The 19,408-nt window shown below is 49.3% G+C and overlaps 1 protein-coding gene across 2 annotated transcripts in view; it reads left to right on the top strand.

The window, feature by feature from the left end:
• Nucleotides 1-18,188, top strand: part of LOC117898794 (flocculation protein FLO11) — a 34,773-nt gene extending 16,585 nt beyond the window's left edge. The window contains exons 1-7 of one of the 2 annotated variants that reach the window (XM_034808433.1): nt 12,648-12,836; nt 12,968-14,238; nt 15,455-16,141; nt 16,204-16,349; nt 16,409-16,546; nt 16,605-17,365; nt 17,426-18,182. In XM_034808433.1, coding sequence (XP_034664324.1) covers nt 12,772-12,836; nt 12,968-14,238; nt 15,455-16,141; nt 16,204-16,349; nt 16,409-16,546; nt 16,605-17,365; nt 17,426-17,837 — 3,480 coding nt within the window. In that variant the 5' untranslated portion in view covers nt 12,648-12,771 and the 3' untranslated portion in view covers nt 17,838-18,182. Of the gene's footprint in view, nt 1-10,891; nt 14,239-15,454; nt 16,142-16,203; nt 16,350-16,408; nt 16,547-16,604; nt 17,366-17,425 lie in introns of those variants that run through there. The other variant, XM_034808432.1, reaches the window with a different exon arrangement.
• The last annotated feature ends 1,220 nt before the right edge of the window (nt 18,189-19,408 follow it).

Raw genomic sequence — 19,408 nt, 5'->3', positions numbered from 1 at the left:
GGCAGAAAGTTTCTTGGGAAACTTTCCATTGTGCTAGAAGACCTCTCCGCATCTTTGGCAAAAGTTTCTACGGAGCATATGCCATACACATATAGTATATCTGATGCCTAGATAAATCTAATTTCATAGAAAATTTATTGTACAACTTGGCCATAAAAGCACAACCAGCAGCCAACAGAAGAGAGCCACTGTCACTGCCACTCCGCCAGTCCATTGTGGCTCCACTGTCACTACCGTGTTCGGACAGCGTTCATTCCCCGGTCACAATTGAATAGATTTTCAGATTTACTTTTCTTCAAGTTAGAAACAAAAGGAAAAACGACCAAACAAATGCCAGCTGCTGCTGCATTCGACAGCGTTTAGTCTGAGAGATTTGCTTTCGAATGATGGCAGACAATAAAACTTTCCATTTCTAACAAAATTACGGCTACACTCCAAGCCAAGACCAAAACGGAGGAGAGACAAACAGACAGACAGACGAAGAGACAGCGAGGAAACAAAGCAAGACAAATTTATCCACTTATCTGATTTTGCTGTACTCATCTCTCATTTGGCTAGCCGTCCCGCTCCGCGCGGGTCTTTCTCGAATTGAAAGAGAATTTGTTGGAAGGGAATTTCTTTTTTATACAACAAGAGTATAAGTGGCATCACATTTATTAGGGTATGATGGATGCAAAAGACAGCAGGAAAATGTATCTTTTGGCCTGCTCAATGGATGTCCTCTAGTCGTTAGCATTTGTCATTGTTTTCGTAGCTGTGGCTGTTCCACCCACAATGCGCTTCAGTGTCTGTCGCCGTCTCCCCTGTGACTCTACGGAAAATCTTTTGTAGCAACAACATCATAAATGTTGCATGTCAGGGCACACCATTCTCCAGGTGACATGTTGCACACGTGTGCGCGCTACTTGCTGCCGCCCTGCTGTCTCCCGCCCGCTGATTTGTGGCTCCGCGTTCATGTGGCGGAACTGTTTATTAATTAATGACCGCATTTCGGGCCCTGATTCTGCTGGGTTGGCCTCTCTGTTGCCCGCTTTTCAGTGGGTAGCCAATTATTAGGTGCTAAATTGTTGGCCCAGCAAATGGGTTAAATGAGCCCCAGGCATGCAACATTCTCAATCAAATGGTGGAGGCGGGAGGAATGCTCCGTAGAAATGTGCGGAGATCTCTAATGGAGGAGGGGGGGCGATGTCATTTCCCATTTATCGCCATCTGTTGCAAGCCTCTTGCTGCTGCTGCTGCTGCTGTGTGGCAATTGCTTTCAGTTCGTGTTCGTTTCATTTTAGAGATGGACATGGACTGGGATTTTCTCCTTTGCTCGTGAGTGGCCAGAGAAGTTTGGCTAACACGAAAAATCTTAAGAAAATTGCAGGATGTGGAATATTTTTACAGAATTTTTAGTGATCTATTGGAACCACTTCTGAGCATGAAGCTCATTCCTATGTAGACTTTTCGAGCACTTTTTTTCCCTTTCTGTATTCCCTCTCTGGAAAATCCATTGAGGTACTGCATCAGAGTTCATTCAATCAAAAAACTACAAAGACAAATGACTGAATGCATTTTTTCCTTCCATTTGAATGTCTCTTGTCTCGTGCGTGTTCGTGGCTGCACTTCACAACCCACTCGCGTGGGCCGTCTCTAATGGTGTTTATCTAATGGCTGCCTGTCAAAATGATAATGGTTTGTGTGCGGCTGCCGCTAGATGGCGTTCGGCGATAAGCAGCCAGCTGCCAAGGAGCGAGGTCCGACTGCAGGAATGCCTCAATCGAAAACTGTCAATTGCTGTAGCCGCATGCCACTCCACTCCACGCCACTCCACTCCATGCCACACACCTCTTTGCTATCGCTTGGCCAATTTCGGTGTAGGCGCAACAGTGAAAGTTGTGGCCATGGCTCCAGGCAGATGGGCGATGGCCAAGAGAGAGAGAGAGGAGGCCGTTCGAGAGGGTAATTAATGCCAATTAAATGTCAAACAACGGGAAAACAAACAACTTTTGTGCTGGGCGTGTCCCTGGTGGCAGTGGCAGCGAGACAGCAATTCCATTCCATTATGCTGACCAAAACTTTCAAAAGGCTGCACTGATTAATTAAAGCCAAGTTCAAACAGACCCAGACGGGGGTTGTGGCTGCCGTTCGGTTTCAGTTCAATTGATTTAATTTCCCACGAGCCTGCCTGCCTTCAACGTTCAGCATTCATCAGGCGATTCCCTCAGCTTTCTACCATGAAAACAAAAGAAGGAAAGCGCATATTGCCCCCGAGTGGCAACTTCGCTTGAGTGTCAGTGTGTGTGTCTGTGTGCGTGTGTGTGTATGTTTGGTAAGAGCCAGAAAAAGTTATTTATGATGATTTAATGCATGCCTGGTGCAGCGGGTTCATTGCCCAAAGACAAGACTCGCCAAATGCAAATGCAAATTGATTTGCGCGCTTTGCCCTGCAGTTGAACTTACGTCAACCGAAGACAACTGCCTGCCCCATGCCCCATGCCCCACGCCACAGTCCAGCACACGTAGCCCTGCCACAGCACCCCTTTCTCTTTCTCTTTCTTTGCTAATTGCTTGTCGGTGTCAACATGTTGCAGTTGCTGTTGTCACATCTCTACCATTGAACTTTGAACTTGGCTCAGGCCTGGCAATGGTTTACTGACTTTCTTTTGTTGTGCGGATAGGCCCTGGCCCTGCCAGAAGCGATGCTGCTGCCACATGTTGCCACGTCATTCATCTGAAATGTGAGTGTGTGTGGGTTTCAGCTGTCTCTTTTGTCTCACTCAACCACGTCTGGCCTTGCAATGCCAGGCGTTGCAGCCGTGCGTATACGTAATACTCGCGAGCCTTTGTGCGCCGAACATTGCACCAGGAGTGAAAATCAGTAAATCTTCAAGCAGTCTCCAATTTAAGGCACAGATTTATGTTCTATTCCACTGTACATACTCGTATTTGCCTTTCAGCCTCTCAAAGTCCGTCCATCGGTTTTGTCGGCTGTCTGTTTGCCTTTTCCAAATGCAATACAGTTGTCGACCTTTGGCATACAATTACATGCTGGGCCTTTCGGCATACCGGCAAACCGGCGGTCCCTTCCCCAGCACAGCCCAGCCCCCGCCTAGACAATCGCTTTAGACCGGTGCCAGACATCGAATTGTTTGCGTGTGTTTGCTGGTTGCTCAACCCAAATTGGCAACTTGTTCTCGTCTCTCGCCTCTCTCTCTCTCTGACTCAGTCTCAAATTGCACAGCTTTTTTGATTTGTTGCTTTTTGCTGTGGTGGTATTTCATATTCTAAATGTGCAATAAAAGTCAAACAAACGGCATGCAAAATCTACTAAAACAACACAGAAAATCCACCACAACAAAAGGTCTCCAGATGCCTGAAAAGAGTTCAACGGAAAACAGGTAGTGGAAGCCATAGCCAGAACAATTGTTCTGGGCGTTTATTGTTCCTTGGTCAACTTTGCACGTTGCTGCAAATGAAGCGAAGCAAACCGGATAACTTGGGCACGAACTCCTTCCAAAATGTTTGCAGCTGTTTGGTAACCACAAAACTGTGTCCCTGCTCCATGCATGACTCATGAAGCCAAAGCTGCAACATGACTTGAAGCTGTATCTGGAGTTGCGGCTTGACAGGCGAACAGGCGAACAAATGGAGTTGGCCCGCAATTACAAATTGGCCAACAAATTGGGGGAATGTAGCGCCGTGTACAGACAAACCCAAAACCACCCAAAAAAATTATCCCACGCAACAGGTTTTCCTGTTTCTTTCCTCTTTTATTTGGTTTCTAATGTGACAGAATGAGTAGTTCTCGAAGACTTTGTACGCCTCATAAAATATTTTAACAGCGGGTTATTAAAAATTATGAAAAAAGTCCAAAGAGAGAGCAAAAAGAGGATAGGAACTAAGAGACAAACTCTACCCAAGTGGAGGGGGAGAGAGCGATAAGTTTAGTGGGGCTTTGTCATAAAATAAAGTTACGATGCCAGCGACAGCTGTTGCCCGTTGCACCCTTTGGGGAAGTCGCACGCAGAGATACAAAGTGGAAATTGGTTGCCTCTCGCCAGTAAGCTACAAAAAGACGCAGCAGAAGAGTGCGGTGCGGTGCTGTACTCTTTTTTAATTAAGCAAAATGTTGCGGCAACACATGTGCGTGTCAGAATGAAAGAAGCAGAACAAAAAGAGGCAGCAGCAACAGCAACAGGCAACCCGTTCTGAAGATGGTGGCACACTTGGATCCCTGGGTGCAAAAGTCCATTTCGTGAGTGCTCTTGATTAGTTATGGGAGAGTGAAACTAGGGAAGCTGGGATAAAATAGTGACTAAAGTGCAGTTTGAAATTATGTTTTTGACTCCGGAAATTGGATGGCTAGAACATTGAAATCATAGGGAGAGACATAGGGTGGGGAGACACACATCTGTAGTTTTTATGAACTAAAGCTAGGAACATCGTAGCAGCTTCAATGGCATTATTACATATTTGTACAGAAGGAGAGATTACCATTTGAGTGGGACTCCACAGAATTTGAGAAATAAGGCCCACAGAAGTGCTTCATTTTATGAGCATCTCAAACATTGTCAAGCTGTCACAACCCATTCGGAAGATTGTCTGCGTGCGTGCTTTTTGTATTCGTGACGGTCTGTACGCTTCCATCTCTAGCTCTGACTGCAGCAACAGCAACTGCAATTTGGTTCCCTGACAACAGTTGCAGTTGCAGGCAACATCAATGAATGCTTTTTCATTTATTTATTAATCTGCTGTTCCTTTGCCGCGTTCTGTTTCTGCTTCCTTTTGCTTTATGCTGTAAGTCCTCTTTCCTTCTCTACTGGCTCCACTTCTTTGTCTGCGTCACGCAACAAAAGCAGCAACAGCGACAGCAGCGCGAATGAAAACGAAGACGACATGGGAACTTAACCTTAAAGTAAACATTGCCTGCTCTCCCCCTCTCCTCACCCGCTCTCTCACTGTCACTCTTTTATTTTCTGCAGCAAAGTGAACGAAGAAGAGCATTGAACAAGTGAGTGGGAGAGCGATGGATGGATTGTGGGTGCTGTTGCTGTCACACTCGCAAGCATACATTTATGTACAGCAATCCATTTGCGGGATTTGCTTGATTAAAGCTGCTCCACACGCACTCCGCGCTAGCTTCTCCCTGCTATCTCCACCTCTGCCTTCCCACTCTCTTTCCATATTTCCTTGGAATTTTCTGGCAAGAATGAACATGAAATGTTTTACCGTAATAAACTGACAGCTAAAAATAGACCCCAACTCCTCCTCCAAAGCAGGTCCCAGGCACAGGTTCCAGGTCGAAGTGGTTATTAATGCGTTTTGCTTTTTTTTGCTCTGTTGCCTCAGGGGGGGATTTAAGGTTCATCGGTTTATCGGTTTATCGAGTGTAGCAGCTTCAATTAACCCAACATGATAGGCTCCCTCGATGCCTGCCGGCCAGGCCATGACAGGCAATATTGACAGCTTGACTGGAGATTGTCGGCCTCGTTACTCAACGTAATTGACAGCCCAACATAAGGATAGACATCGGGCCAAAAACCCATGGCAGAATGTGTCAAACCTTCAAGAAATCAACTCACAAATATGTCTTGGGTGGTCTAGGAAGCATAGCCAGGAAATCTGTTCAAAGACTCTTAAATTCATATTAAATCTGTCCACCACATCTTTAACATGCATGGTACGGCTTAAGGGTTACATTAACAGCCTCTTTCCTGACTAACAGCTATTTTTTCTGCTTATATGTACGAGTAGCAGGTAGTAATCGTCAGCTATGTTTATGCTTAAAAGACTTTCAACAGCCAGCGGCACTACACTAATTCTCCCCTCACCCTCCACATTGCTAAAGCCTCTCTAAACAACTTCTTCACAATTTAATTGCTGCCATGGACGAGCGAGTTGTAGATGCTGTCGCTGCCGCTGCCGCTGCTGCTGCTGTGGATGTTGCTGTTGTCCCCCTGCTTTTATTTTGTGGTCGCACAAGTTTGTTGTATTACCTGTTGACAAAATTGCTCTGCTGCCTGCACCAACATCCGGCAAGTTCTCGAGAGTTGCCACCAGGCCGCAACCCCACCCAGCAGGCAGCAGCCAGCAGCAACAGCAACAGCAACGGCTAATGGCAACTTTGACTTGGCTTTAATTAAACAAACTTCCATCGGAGGCTAACCAGGCGTGTGAACTAGGAAATTGCTAGCTCAAAACTAATAAATATTTGGCATACACTTGTACAGTGGTCGCTCCGGATATGCAACCGCCAAAAAAGAAAACAATTCAACAACAAGTTTTATCTAAAAAAGTTAATTTTTTTGAGCATTTTGGAAGTTGAAATAATTTCGAAACTATAGCAGTTTCCCTTCTTGAGTGCCTACTCTAATGATTTAGTTTGGTTTAGGTGGCGTTTGTGGAATGGCACTGAAAATGAAAGGCAAACTTTGCATTCCAATGCGCATGCTTTGAATCATATTAATTGGCAAAAACAATGTTTGAGTTTCCCACACACAGGCGGACATAGTGGAGAGTTCCACAATTACCAGAGGGATTGTATTTGTAAATCCAATTAGCTTGAAGGCAGGGGCACAGGCGAATGCAAGAGAAGTGCAGGCGAGCTGGAAGCTTAGAGCTGGGAACAGGGAGCAAGTGTGACCCTGAACTTTGGGGTTTATCTCTGCCAGAGCTGTGGACTTAGCCCCATCATAAAGCCGGCTTATTACGATAGCACGGAATGGAGTATGCAATCAACTCCAATCAGCTCTGCCGGCGCCTAATTGGCCGTTTGCCTTTAAAGGCAACCCGGCTTGACATTTGGCTGTGTGGCTGTGTCGCCCACCACATCCGCTATCCCGCCCAGGCCATGGCCCAGCCCAGCATTCAGAATTCTTTTGGCCAAAAACTTGGCTTTAAGCTTCACTCTACTCTTTTTTGTTATATCTGTTTGCCTGGCAGTTGGGTCGGGTCTGTGCATAACTAAGCAAAAGTAAACAATTCAAAGAGCTTTGTCGGAGTCAACTGCTGTTTTGCATAATCTTGAGGAGTCGAAAGAGGAGAGCTCTGTCAGGTGGATATGCCATACATGTATGCGCATATTTCTATATGTATTCGTGTGCATACATAACGATAAATATATAAATAAACAGCAGAAGGGGCCAAGTAGCTCCCCAAGTTTCAGCCACGCATAAATCTCACGTGCAAATGTGGAACAAAAACTTCGCCTCACATCTCTGGCATCTCTCACCACCACCATATCCCCGTTTCAATTTGGAATATACTCCTTATATGTGTGTGTGTGTGTGTGTGTATATCATCACCTCTCCCAACCATCTCGGCAGATATCTCCTCGCATCCCATCTCATCTTTCGTTTCATTTCATTTCATTTCAATTTCGTGTTTTGCGCTTCGCGTTTCGTTCGCTTTCCTGGTTTTCGGTTCAGCTTTAATGGGAATCAACATGTGGATGATTAAATTTAAATTTAGTTCTGCTTCTGGTGCGGTTTCGAGCTGAATCAGCGAATGGTAACCTACTTTCCGCCACTCAAGTGATCCCAACATTCCGTGGATTCTTCTCTAATGAAAAACCTGGCGGCCGCTTGGGCTGGCCCCAAAAATTGCAGCCAAAACAAATAAAAATGCAGTTTGCTGTTGTCTGGCAAGAACAGAGAACATTTGTGGCCGAAAACCAGTTGGCCTCGATTGGCAGACGGTCAAGCTAACTGTTTTCGGGCTGCCTGCAAGCGCCGTACCGAGCACCGCACCGCCCCTCACCGCGCTCGTATCCGATCAGATTAAAGCAAATACAGAATGCCAGAATGCAAAATATCGAAATGGGTTGCCGCTGGAATGGAACGAGTTTCCAGGGATTTCGTGTGTGTCCAATTGGCAAGATATATGCACAAACTCGTACCTCGAGCCTCGACTTGAGACTGAGTCTGAGACTGAGGCAGAGACACGGCTGTCTGAGAGTTCGCATCGATTAATTTGTAACGCCCACTGACAGTTTTACCCAACTGTCAGGCAGTCAGTCAGTCAGACAGACAGTCGTCTAAGCTCTGACCGACTTTTGGCCAACTAACGAGCTGCGTCCTCACGGAGAGCCACACAGACACCACATCTACATCCTGGCCAGCATAAATTAGCCACTTTCGGTCAGGAGTTTAGAGCTCTTGTAGCAAATTTATGTAGATTTATTTGTGTGTAACACTTTTGCCGGCAGCACCATTGATATCTCTTTTCCATCTCCATATGTGTAGCTGGGCAACAGCATTCCTTGGGCCAGGCCAAGAGCCAAACTTGAAAAATAGCCTCAAGATGTTGCCAGCATTCCACTTCAGAGAGCGGCTCTCTGCCACAACCATCTTCAGCAGGAGCAGCATCGAGTCTTGGACAAACTACTCCCCTATATGGCCAAATGGCCCCCCCACAATTTGTTGAGCATTTTCTGCATTGGTTGTGCCTTTGACAGAGCATCAGCCAAATGTGTTTCACTTTTTCGCTCGATCATACACCGGATGATTGAACACTGCGCGGTGCATCGGCGATCTCTGATCCGCGGGCTGCTTTCCACAGCTCCCATGAGAATGGGCACAGCTCTGTGCTATCTCATTGGCAGTGGCCATAAATAGCTGGCCAATCGATGCCGCAACTGCAAAATGCAAATGAGTGAAAGAAGAGAAAAAAAATGCAAAACAATTAACAAAAAAAAAAAGACCGAAACCAAAACCGAAACAGTAACAGAAATAGACGTAAAGTAAAGTATAGTAAAGTCAAGTCAAACGGCAACCAAACCGCGGGCCAAGTCTACAATTTATGTGTAACAATGCGGGGCAGCAGAGGGAGAGACAGAGAGAGAAACAAAAACACGGCAGCAACATTTAGCAGCCACAGTTATGCAATTGGCCATGCTCTGCTTTGCCCCGCATGCATATCCCCCCTTCTGCCACGCTGCCAAGAGCTGATGCCAATTGTTTTTCCTGCGACCGCATTGCACAAAGCCAAGATTTATGCATATTAACGTCTAGTCAAAATGCTGACCCAAAACTGGAGACCCCCAGAGCAGCAGTGGCAACAGTGGCAGGCTCTGGCTGAGGCATCATCTCCAGCAGCAGCTGATGCAGAAATCAAGCGTGGCAGAAGAGGCTTAAAACGCCGGCAAACACTTAACAATGGGTCAACTTTCCTTGGCGTTGGCGTTGATAAATGTGAACCCAGAGATGCCCCCAAAACTGTGGCCGCAATGCTATCGTTTGTTATTGTTGTTGCAGTTGCTGTTGTCATCTTCATTGTTGTCTTGGTGGGTGTTGCCGCATACGCTGTCAGCAGCAGCAACACCAACAGAAAACAGCAAACAGCTAAGCAGCAGCACCGGCAACACTTTCCCAATTAGGCGTTTAAATACGTGACACACACAGACACACACACACTTTTAGCCATATACAGAAGGCAATGGCTTAAAGACATAAAGATTGTTACATGGTTAGTGCTCAGGTGCTGGTGCTGGTGCTGGTGCTGTAAAGTGGTGCAGTGGAAACGCCCCAGACGGGGCGGCACTCTCATGAAATCTTGCGGAACAAAGCGAACTTCAGTTAGGAATGGAATGGAATGGAAATCCATTGCTTTACTGCCAAAGAACAAGAGTTCCATCTTGAGTGACTCCAATTTGTAGATTGTCATCAGTTGGTGTCGTACACACAATTAGATCCCCAACAGAACTTAACTACTTCCATAATTCGGTGGCGTATTTTGAGATCTTTCCATGATATGCCTACGAGTAGAATCCCACAGATAGAGAGCCATATTTGGGGCGCCAATTTGGCGAACTCTGCAGCTAACCAGTCATAATTTGGTGGCAAAATAATAAGCTCTTTCTTTCAGGCAATCCCACAGAAGTGAGCAATATTTAGTGGGAGATAGGAAATAAACAGACCGAACAATTGGATGATATAATCGCAGCATGGGAGAGTAAAACAGCTGCACATGAATAATCAAAAAAGGAACACATTTCCCTCTAAAGATATGCACTTCATTCAATTAAATAATTAAATTTGTTTTAAAGTTCTTAAGAACTACAAAACATTCCTTAGATGACTAAGGAAACAATCAGAATTTATTATAATTGTTTGGTTGCCTCCAAGAAAAGGAAACCCGTTTGCCTAGAAGCTCCAACCAAATAGAGCCATTAATTATTCCAGCTTTCTGGCTGTCTGTTGATTTTGTTTGAATTTCCTTGGTTTTTGTGCACATGTTGCATGTGGCAAGCCGCTTGCATGCGGGGCGGGGTCTGTCACTTTAGAAAGTCATTTGCAGGCATGCGACAAAATCAAATGCAAACATTGCAAGACGAAGCAACTAACTAACAAAAAGAGGCAGCTACTAGCAGGCAGCGATTACATAATAGAGGGCTGATGGTGTGGGGGGACTGCTGATGGATGTGACAAGCACAGTTAATTATGAGTCTATTCCCATCCTTGCCGAATCAATACACCAAGCCATAAATAGCAGCAAAACAACCCACAAAGTCTCTCCGTCTCTTTGCAACATCATCATTGTCTGTGGCAGCAGCAGGGGAAGCAGCAGCCATGGCTGGCAAAATTTCAATAATTCCATTATCAAGATGAAGATTGATTGATATGTTGCCTGGCCTGGCCTGGCAATGATTTTGGATGCTGGATGACCACATGGCCGCCACCAGTCAGCCAGCAATTGCCGAACAATCTTTGGCTTTGGCTTTGGCTGTTGCCCAATCGATATTGAGTCATGCGGCTGTTGGCGGTGGCCAAGGAGAGTGAAAGTTAATTGGAGGACTTGTGCAATACGTGTATTTGCAGAAAGAAAGTTTAATTTACTCTTTAGTCTTTAATTTTATGTGCCAACAACAGCCATTACTCAGCCATTTCTCTCTCTCTCTCTCCTGCAGAATATGGCCTAAGGTTGTTGTACGGGAGTAACAGCCACAACTTGCAACAGCCACAAGCAGCAGCAACATGTCGTCCTCCATTTGCTCACACTTTACGCAGAATGCGTGGAAGAAGGATCTGTGCTCGAACTGCTTCAAGTCCAAGGACGAGCACAAGGCTGCCGCAGCAGCAGCCGCCTCCAAGCTGGGCGGCAGCAGCCAGCACAAGCAGCCCGAGGTGCAGCCCAAGACGGACTACCCCAACAAGCACAGGACACCGGCCAAGAGCATCATCAAGAAGGCCTTTGGGGTGCGCTTGACCAGCGGCGGCAGCAGCAGCAGCTCCTCCAGCGGCAAGTCCAGCGGTGGCAGCCACAGCAGCGCCAAGAGCGGCAAAGTTTGCTTCCCCAAGCAGCTGCACGAAATCATTGGCTATGGGGGGGAATGGTCGGATGATGACGACGACGATGACGATCATGACTTTATGAATCTCGGCAACGAACACGATGACATGGCCATCACGGAGACGGACGACGAGGAAACTGTGGAGCTCAAGCGGATTACGCGTGCCAACACCGACTTCAACATGAACAATGGCAATCTGCTGGGCGATGCCGAAGAGAACATTAAGAAATCGTTTGCCGCCCTCAAGCTGGGCGCCCCCCAGGTGGACAAGGAGGGCAAGAAGCAAACGCTCACCATCAATGTGATGCCCTTTGGCCAGCCCCTAAAGGGTTCCAAGGGTGCATCAGCGCCAGCCCCGGCAAAGGGTGCTCCCCAGGAGAGCAAAAGCACTGCGGCAGCATCCGTGACAGCGGCAACATCTGGCAGCACAGCCAAGGCTAAGACGGCCACAATTACCACAGCCATCAAGAGCAGCAGCAGCAGCAGCAGCACGGTGACAGGAACAGCCAGTGGTGGCACCAAGAAGGTGACCACCACCCTAACACCCACACTAACCATGACCAAGGTCACGCCAGCAAAGGGAACAGCAACAGCAGCAGCAGCAGCAGCAGCCACATCCTCGAGGGATGGCAAGGCCAGTCCACCCATAGAGCGAGCCATGGAAAAGTCCCTGCTGGATGAGATATCCGAGACGTTGGAGCAGAAGCAAAAGCAAAGCGAACAGATCACAGCGGCCGCAGCCACTGCCACAGTTGCAAGTGCAACCTCGGCTGGGGGTTGCAACAAAATTAAATTCGAGCTGAGCGCATTGAGCGACTCGCCGAAGCCATTTCTCGACCTTAAGAAGCCAATCGCGCGGAACGCTCCCATAACCAAGGATCATGCCAAGCCGCGGGTGAATGTCTGCCACAAGTACTCCGACACGGACAGCAACTGCTCGGACACGGAGAATGGAGTGTCGGCCTACTACGACGTCGTGGAGACGCAGCTCAGCTACGAGAATCTGCCCGATGGCAAGTACAGTGAGCAGGTGGGCGTGGCCAGCGCCCAGGCGGACAGCACCTCGAACACGGCCCACTACTCGAGCTCCCAGTACATCACGGACATGCTGCTCAGCTCGAAGACGCGTGCCGCCAGCTACAATCTGCACGAGGGCAACTTTATGACCAGCAAAATCACCTCCGACGGCCTGATCGTGACCAAGTGCAGCTCGGACGATGCCCTGGACTCCACCGGCAGCAGCTTCGACGGCAGCTCGGACGAGGAGAATGCCTACAACATGATCCGCAGCGAGTCGGACTCGGGCATTGGCATCAGCATCGGCAGCGAGTACAAGAACGCGGGCGCTGCCAAGGGAGGAGCGGCAGCCAGCCAGCTTCAGGTGGAGAAGAAGCTCAGCGCCAGCACCAACAACTCTGACTACGAGGACATACAAATTGGAGACCAGGCCGCGTCCAAGCCAGCAGTCAAGAGTAGAGAGCTGCACGGCGAGCCCGATGGCAGCGCCGATCCGGACAACAGCCTGGAGCAGAAGCAGCAGCAACAGCAACAGCAGCAACAGAAGGAGACGGAGGCCACGGGACAGCAGCTGCCAGCGCTGCCCAAGTCCCCGCCACCACCCATGAAGATGGACGCCCGGCCCTCGTTCCTGCACGGCCTCAAGAAGCCCGAGCTGCCAGCCAAGCCGCTCGTCAGCAGCAGCAGCAGCAACAATAGTCCTGCAGGCAGCCTCAACACTGGCAACACGCCACTGAAGACCTTCCTAGTGGGCAGCAAGCGGCAGCCGAGCTGCGCCGAGCAGCAGTTCATCACGCAGCTGCAGTCGGCCATCTCCAAGTCGAGCGAGAACCTGCTGCTGGCCTCTGGCATCGCAGCTGACTCAGCGAAAGATGCGGAGGCAAAGCTAAAGAAGGGCAAAGCCCCGAATCCGCCGCCAGAGCCAAAGCTGAGCGCACCGCCCACGCCGGAGCGCGACTACAGCCTGGTAGTTGAGTTCGAGCAGGCCTCGAAGGTGGCCGCAACGGAGCCATCGCTGTCATCGCCATCGTCATCGCCCAAGCCAGCGGCTAAGGCCACGTCAGCCGGCAGCAGCAGTGAGCCACAGACAGGGGAGACTCAACCACAGACCAGTCAACCCGCTCAGCCCACAGGTGCAACAGCAGCAGCAGCCATCAACAGCAGTCTGTACACGAGGAAGCCACCGCTGCCGGTGGCCGGCGGAGCACCCGTCATACGGGAGAAGGACAAGCGCGAGCGGGCCGTCATCAATCCCAAGTTCCGCAGCCTCAACACCTTCGTGATGCAGCGGGCGAATGCGGCCAAGCAGCTGCAGCTGCAGTCCGCCTGCTCCGTGGTGAACCTGAAGCAGCCACTCACCCCAGAGCCGACGCCGCGCAACCAGCGGCACCTGTCCATGTCCGAGGAGTGCCTGGCCGCCGCCGGACTGGCGGACAGCAAGAAGTCGCCTGCGAATGCCTCGCCGCCGCAGAAGCAAAAGTCCAAGTTCTCCATCAAGAAATTCCTGCGCATGGGCAGCAATGGGGGCAGCAAGTCCTCGGATTCCCAGCTCCACAAGAAGGACTCGAGCATCTACACGGAGATTTGCACGGGCGACGATGGCAGTGTGCCCGGCAAGCCGCGGCTCGTCATCATCCATCCGATTGACATCAATCCCACGGCTGTGGAGGTGGTCAAGGACATCACCAAGACGAGCGACACGGTGTCCGCCCAGACGGTGGCCGTGGTCACTGCGAAACCCCCCGCACCGCCGCTACGCGCCAGCGAGGGACAGCGCGCCCATGAGGCCAACAAGCCGGCACGCCCACCGCCGCCCAAGAGCGCCGAACTGCGACGCAAGCAGAAGACCGAACTGACGGCCACGCTGAGTGGCAGCAGCATGGACTCTGCCACCACAGCCAGCGGCTCCATCAAGCTGAAGGCCGACAATGTCTATGCCAATTTGGGTAAGTGTTGCAGGGGGTTCTGGACACCATTTGGGGCACACTTGAAATTCAGGGAAATCTGACCCAAATCCGGGAATGCGTGGGTTCGATAGCATACCAAAAGAAAGCGTAAGCAAATCACGTTCCGAAATCAAAGCGACCTTCAAAATGACAACCTGGAAGGGTCTCCACGTCTCCGACAGCCACTTCACCTACTTCCCGCACTTTGGGGCAACAACTTGTTGACTCCAATTGCAGGCCAGAAGCCACCGACAAGAAACCAGAACTCGAATGAAATCACCTTAAATGGTAGAAGCAACAGCAGCAGCAGCATGAGCAGCACCTCATCGACAGCATGGCTGAAAGTAGAACCCGAAACCAAAACCAAACTCAGAACAAGTTACGCATTTTAATCAATATAACGGGCACACACCGAGGGGCGCACACACAAACACACAAATACGAACACAGAGAGCCACTTATGACCATATCCGCCACATCCACATGATGATGAGCCACGGAGCCATTGAGCCAGCCATTCAGCCATCCATTTAGCCGGCTTTAACTGGGTTAAGTGGCCAAAGCCAGAGAGCAAAATAGTTGAACAGATGAGCGCTGCTCGTAGCAGCAACAAAAATCGAAATGAAAATAAGTCAGAGCCAGAAGCCAGAAGCCAAAGCCAAAGCCAGTTCCAGATCCCAGCTAGGTTTTAGGCCAGGTTAAACCAATGAGGTAACCACATGTTGATGGGAGACCATAAGAGAGAGGGAGAAAATCGTTAGAACTGGTGAAACTGGCGGAGCCAGAGACCGACTTACCGACCGACCGACCCATTTCTTACCGCCTGACACTTTGCGGTCAGTGTGAATGCGGCAAGAACTTGTTACACCTGCTGCTGCTGCTGCTGCTGCACCTGACAGAGAGTCGTTAGCTGCCATTTGTTAGCCATCTCCAATGCCAGATTCAACTGAGCGCCACCAGCCTGGCCAGAGCACTGTGCGAATTGTAATTTGGCACGAATTTGGGTCAAAATCGCAATTAGTACTCGCAGGTTGTCTGGCAAGTACGTGGTCGGGGAGAGCCGCAGAGAAGTTATTTGTTGATTTTCCACAGCAAACATTTGCCACTGCCACGACACGAAGGGAAGCCTGAGCATAGAAAGATGGGGTGAAAGGATGAGCCACGACCTTAAGGGTACAGAAAGACTTTACATTTTCCACATCTTCCCATTCTCCAGGCGAAATCCGCTCCTCGATTGCCCCACGTAAGCCAGAGCGTACGGCCAGCATGAGGGAGCGCGAGGCGCAGCTGGAGCTGGTGCGGAAGCGCGGAATACTAACCGATACTATCTCCATTTGCTCGTCAAACGGTGAGAATATAGCAACGGATACAGCCAAGTCGTCCCTCAAGACGAACAACCACGGACAGGACAGCCTGGCCAAATCATTGAATGTCACCCCCACGGGCAACAGTCGGACGAGCACCTTTGAGCGGCAGCCGCAGAAGAAGAGCGAGACGAAGATGTCCATCTCCAGCAAGCTGGAGATCTTCGAGCAGCGTTCCAGCGACGCCACGGACACGGCGGCACAGCGCAGCAGCTTGAAGGATTCGGTGCGCAAGATCAACAGCACCATCGACAGCTATCTGAAGGACAAACGCGACTACGAGAACTTGTACGAGTTCGTGAAGATGGGCAACGGCAGCACCTCGCCCCAGCCACCAACTGGAGCCGCAGCACCAGCCACAGCTGCGATGCCGCCGCCACCGCCCACACGCACCAACATCGATCTGGCAGCTGTGGCTGGGCAGCGCCTGAACCAAGCCACTCGCAGGAACAACATCTACTCGGACACGGCCTCCATATCCAGCTACACGCGCAGCGAATACGGACCCGTGCGCCACTACGGACTGAACAACAGCTTGGGTAAGATGCGGAGTTACTTCTAGCATATTGTATATCGATATTTACGCTAATCTCTCCGTTAGCAAACATTCCACGGATGATATCTGCATCGTATGCGGGCAGCGAGGTGGGCGAGTTCGATATCTATGCGCCGTACAGCTACTACGGCAGCGAGGCAGGCGGCGATGTGGCCACGGATATCAATGACAGCGTCTGGGGCATGCCACAGGTAAGTGGATCGACTTTCCAATTTCTATATCCCATCCTCACTTCTATTGTATTCGACAGGCAAACAAGAACCGCAGCAAGGCCACGAATCGTTTGCGCATGCGCAAGGGACGCAGTGTCGTGCACAAGACCATCGAGGATAACTACACCGCCGTGGTGGTGGCCAATCATGAGGCACTCGCCCAGGTGCTCGATCAGGTGAGCAAATCCCCAACAGTTTATGTAGAGCTTGCCTTTATCTTTTACCTCTTTGCAGCTTCAACAAACTCCAGTCGTCCCGGCGGCACTGCGACCTCTGGCCAATGCCATTAACTTGCGCTATGAGGACTTCACCATCCTGGAGGGTGCCCAGGCATTTGTGGTGGGCAAAAAGGCCTTCCATGCGGCCCTCTGGACCTCATCGCCCGTCACCCTGGCCCTGTCCGCCGACTGCAATCAGCTGTCGGGCGTGGGTGGCGACCTGAGCCAGTTGACCGGCGGCGTGAGTGAAGTGCTCAATCCCATCACCGAGTTCTGTGACCTGGTGCCCAGCTACCAACTGCCGCTGATGCCCTCCACGGAGGTGACCCTGCTGCAGGCCACCATCTCGGTGCTGCCGCGGCTGCAGCTGGAGACGCTGCAATCGATCGGGGCCATACTCAAGGGCAAGTCGCAGGTGCTGGACAAGAGCAACTTCAACTTCCGCGGCTCCATTCCCAACCTGAGCGGACTGAAGGACACGGCCGCAAGCAGCGCCCTGAGGAACGTGGTCTCTGTGCAGAATCTGAGTACCCTGAACGAGGAGTCCATAGGCACGACCAGTTCGGGAGAGGATGGCTCGGCCAGTGCCAGTGCCATGCCAGCATTCGACGACGTGATGACACGGGAGGTGGCCTTCATAATGCTGCAGCTGGTCAATGGGATGAAGAATCTGCAGGCCAAGGCCATTGAGGAGACGCCGTTGAGTCTGTCCAATGTGGTGCTGTCCAAGGACATGGACAACAAGGATTCCCAAGCACGTCTCTGCGTGCTGCAGGGGTAAGTCCAGCCCACTTCTTACCCTCTGGACCAATTACTAATTGATCTCCTGCCCCACAGCAACAACAACGAAGATGATGAGCCCATGGGCACGCTCTGCAAGTGCGCCCATTCCGCCTTGACCGACATGCTGCCTGCCACCAAGATCACACCCATTTTGGCGGACATCCTGCAGCAGGAGCGTGCCGAGTCGCTGTCCAAGGCCAAGTCCGTGCTGGAGTTTGTGCTGTGGGGACCGTCGGACGTGGCCCTCACGGGCTCCGTCAAGGAGCGTGAGCTGGCCCTGCAGCGCTGGCTGGATCTGGAACGGGCCACCGTTCTCCATGGGCTGGTCCGCACACGGGTCGAGCTGACAGTCTACGACGAGTGTCATCTGATGTTCCTCGTTCGTTCCACTGCCAAGATGATGAATGATGCGGCCAAGATTGTCTGCAGCTATCAGCAATCGATGTCGTCGGTTAGCCAGGACTGATTCAGTTCTTAAAGGAATTTCCTTATATTTATTATACGAAATTGTCATAGACATTTAGTCCATAGAGTCAACACACATGATATATCATGATAACAAATACGATAAACGATATAATGGATCCACGATAATCTACGAGTATATATATGCATCTGTCTCTGTATCTGTATCTTTGCCTAGCGTGCCAAATTGTTTCGCGCGGAAATTGTCATGTATAAATATATGTATATTAAATGCATCCCTAAACGATTTATGCAACATTTAAATTAATTTGTAAACTTATAGTAAGTCATTAATCTGTACGAATATATTTATATACTACACATAAATCCGTACAAGAGTACGCATAATCGGATTGCAATTATGAACATATTATTTACGCGTATGTGAATAATTAATTGGATTAGAAAAAAAACATATCAAATGGTGTTTGAGCGAATATAAATACACACATTCATAAACATACATACATATGTATATCTATATATGATTTACTGTATATCCCCGGTCTGCCCTGCAGCTAAATAAATGAATTAATTAAATCCCAATAAACATGAAATAAATATCTTCTGGTTGAGCAGGTATCTTTGAATACCCTTTTGAAATGGGTATTGCAGCTGCCATAGGAACGAAATATTGATGGGTTGGGTGTGTGCTTGGCCAGAAATATGTGTTTGTAGGAGGGCGGCTTCCTGTCGCTGCAGATAAAATCCTCGGAAAGTCTAAGCGTCCCGAAATGAAGAGGCAACACAGTAGAGGTGTATAATATATGTACAGGCGGTTTATTGCAGCACTCAAACGGCGCGGGTGTAGAATTGTTGGTATGAAGTTGTATGTGTGTATGTAGAAGATGAGTTGGTATGTCGACTCGCGTGTACCGGAATGTACGGGGGTGGGTAGAATACTAAAAACATAGCTTAGCGGCTGGCTGCCAGGCAGCTCGCGAGCGCCAGGCAAGAAAGAGAGCGCGAGGGCGTAGGAGTGAGAGCGAGAGCGAGCTCCGGCTGTTAACAACAGTCCGCTGCTAGCTCGCTGCTGCTACTTGCAAGGGTAAAGGGTAAACAAACTTCGGCGGACAGTTCTTACATATGTACATGAACTATTCAATCTACAAACATCACTTTAATAACGTAAAGCGTGTTCGAATGGAAAGCTTACCTTTCCCAACATCTCTGATGCAATTTCATTGAAATCGTGCGATCTCTTGAAAAGTTGAGTAGAAACTCTAATGGTTAGCTGGCGAATTTCTAGTCACTTGTTCAGCTGATTAGATATTTTATTTTGCAAGTCATCGTGATACTCAAATTATTGCTAGGGAATGTTTTGGCATATTTGTAAAATAATTCAAGAAAATTATGCTTGAAGAAAATTGAATTAATCGGAATCAAATTATTCGTCCTCCGAAAATTGACTTGGAATAGTAGGTAAGCAATTATTTAAAACTAAAATTGGATTTCTGCCCTAATATTTAATTGCATTCAAAAAGAAAATGCATTCATTACTTACTGGCGAATGTTTTTTGTTGAATATTATAATAAATAGTGGGCACTGATTGATCCAGCAGCATGGGATTT

This window comes from Drosophila subobscura, chromosome O (assembly GCF_008121235.1).
Source record: "Drosophila subobscura isolate 14011-0131.10 chromosome O, UCBerk_Dsub_1.0, whole genome shotgun sequence".
NCBI classification, from domain to species: Eukaryota; Metazoa; Arthropoda; class Insecta; order Diptera; family Drosophilidae; genus Drosophila; species Drosophila subobscura.
This window is presented reverse-complemented; position numbering and strand designations above follow the sequence as displayed.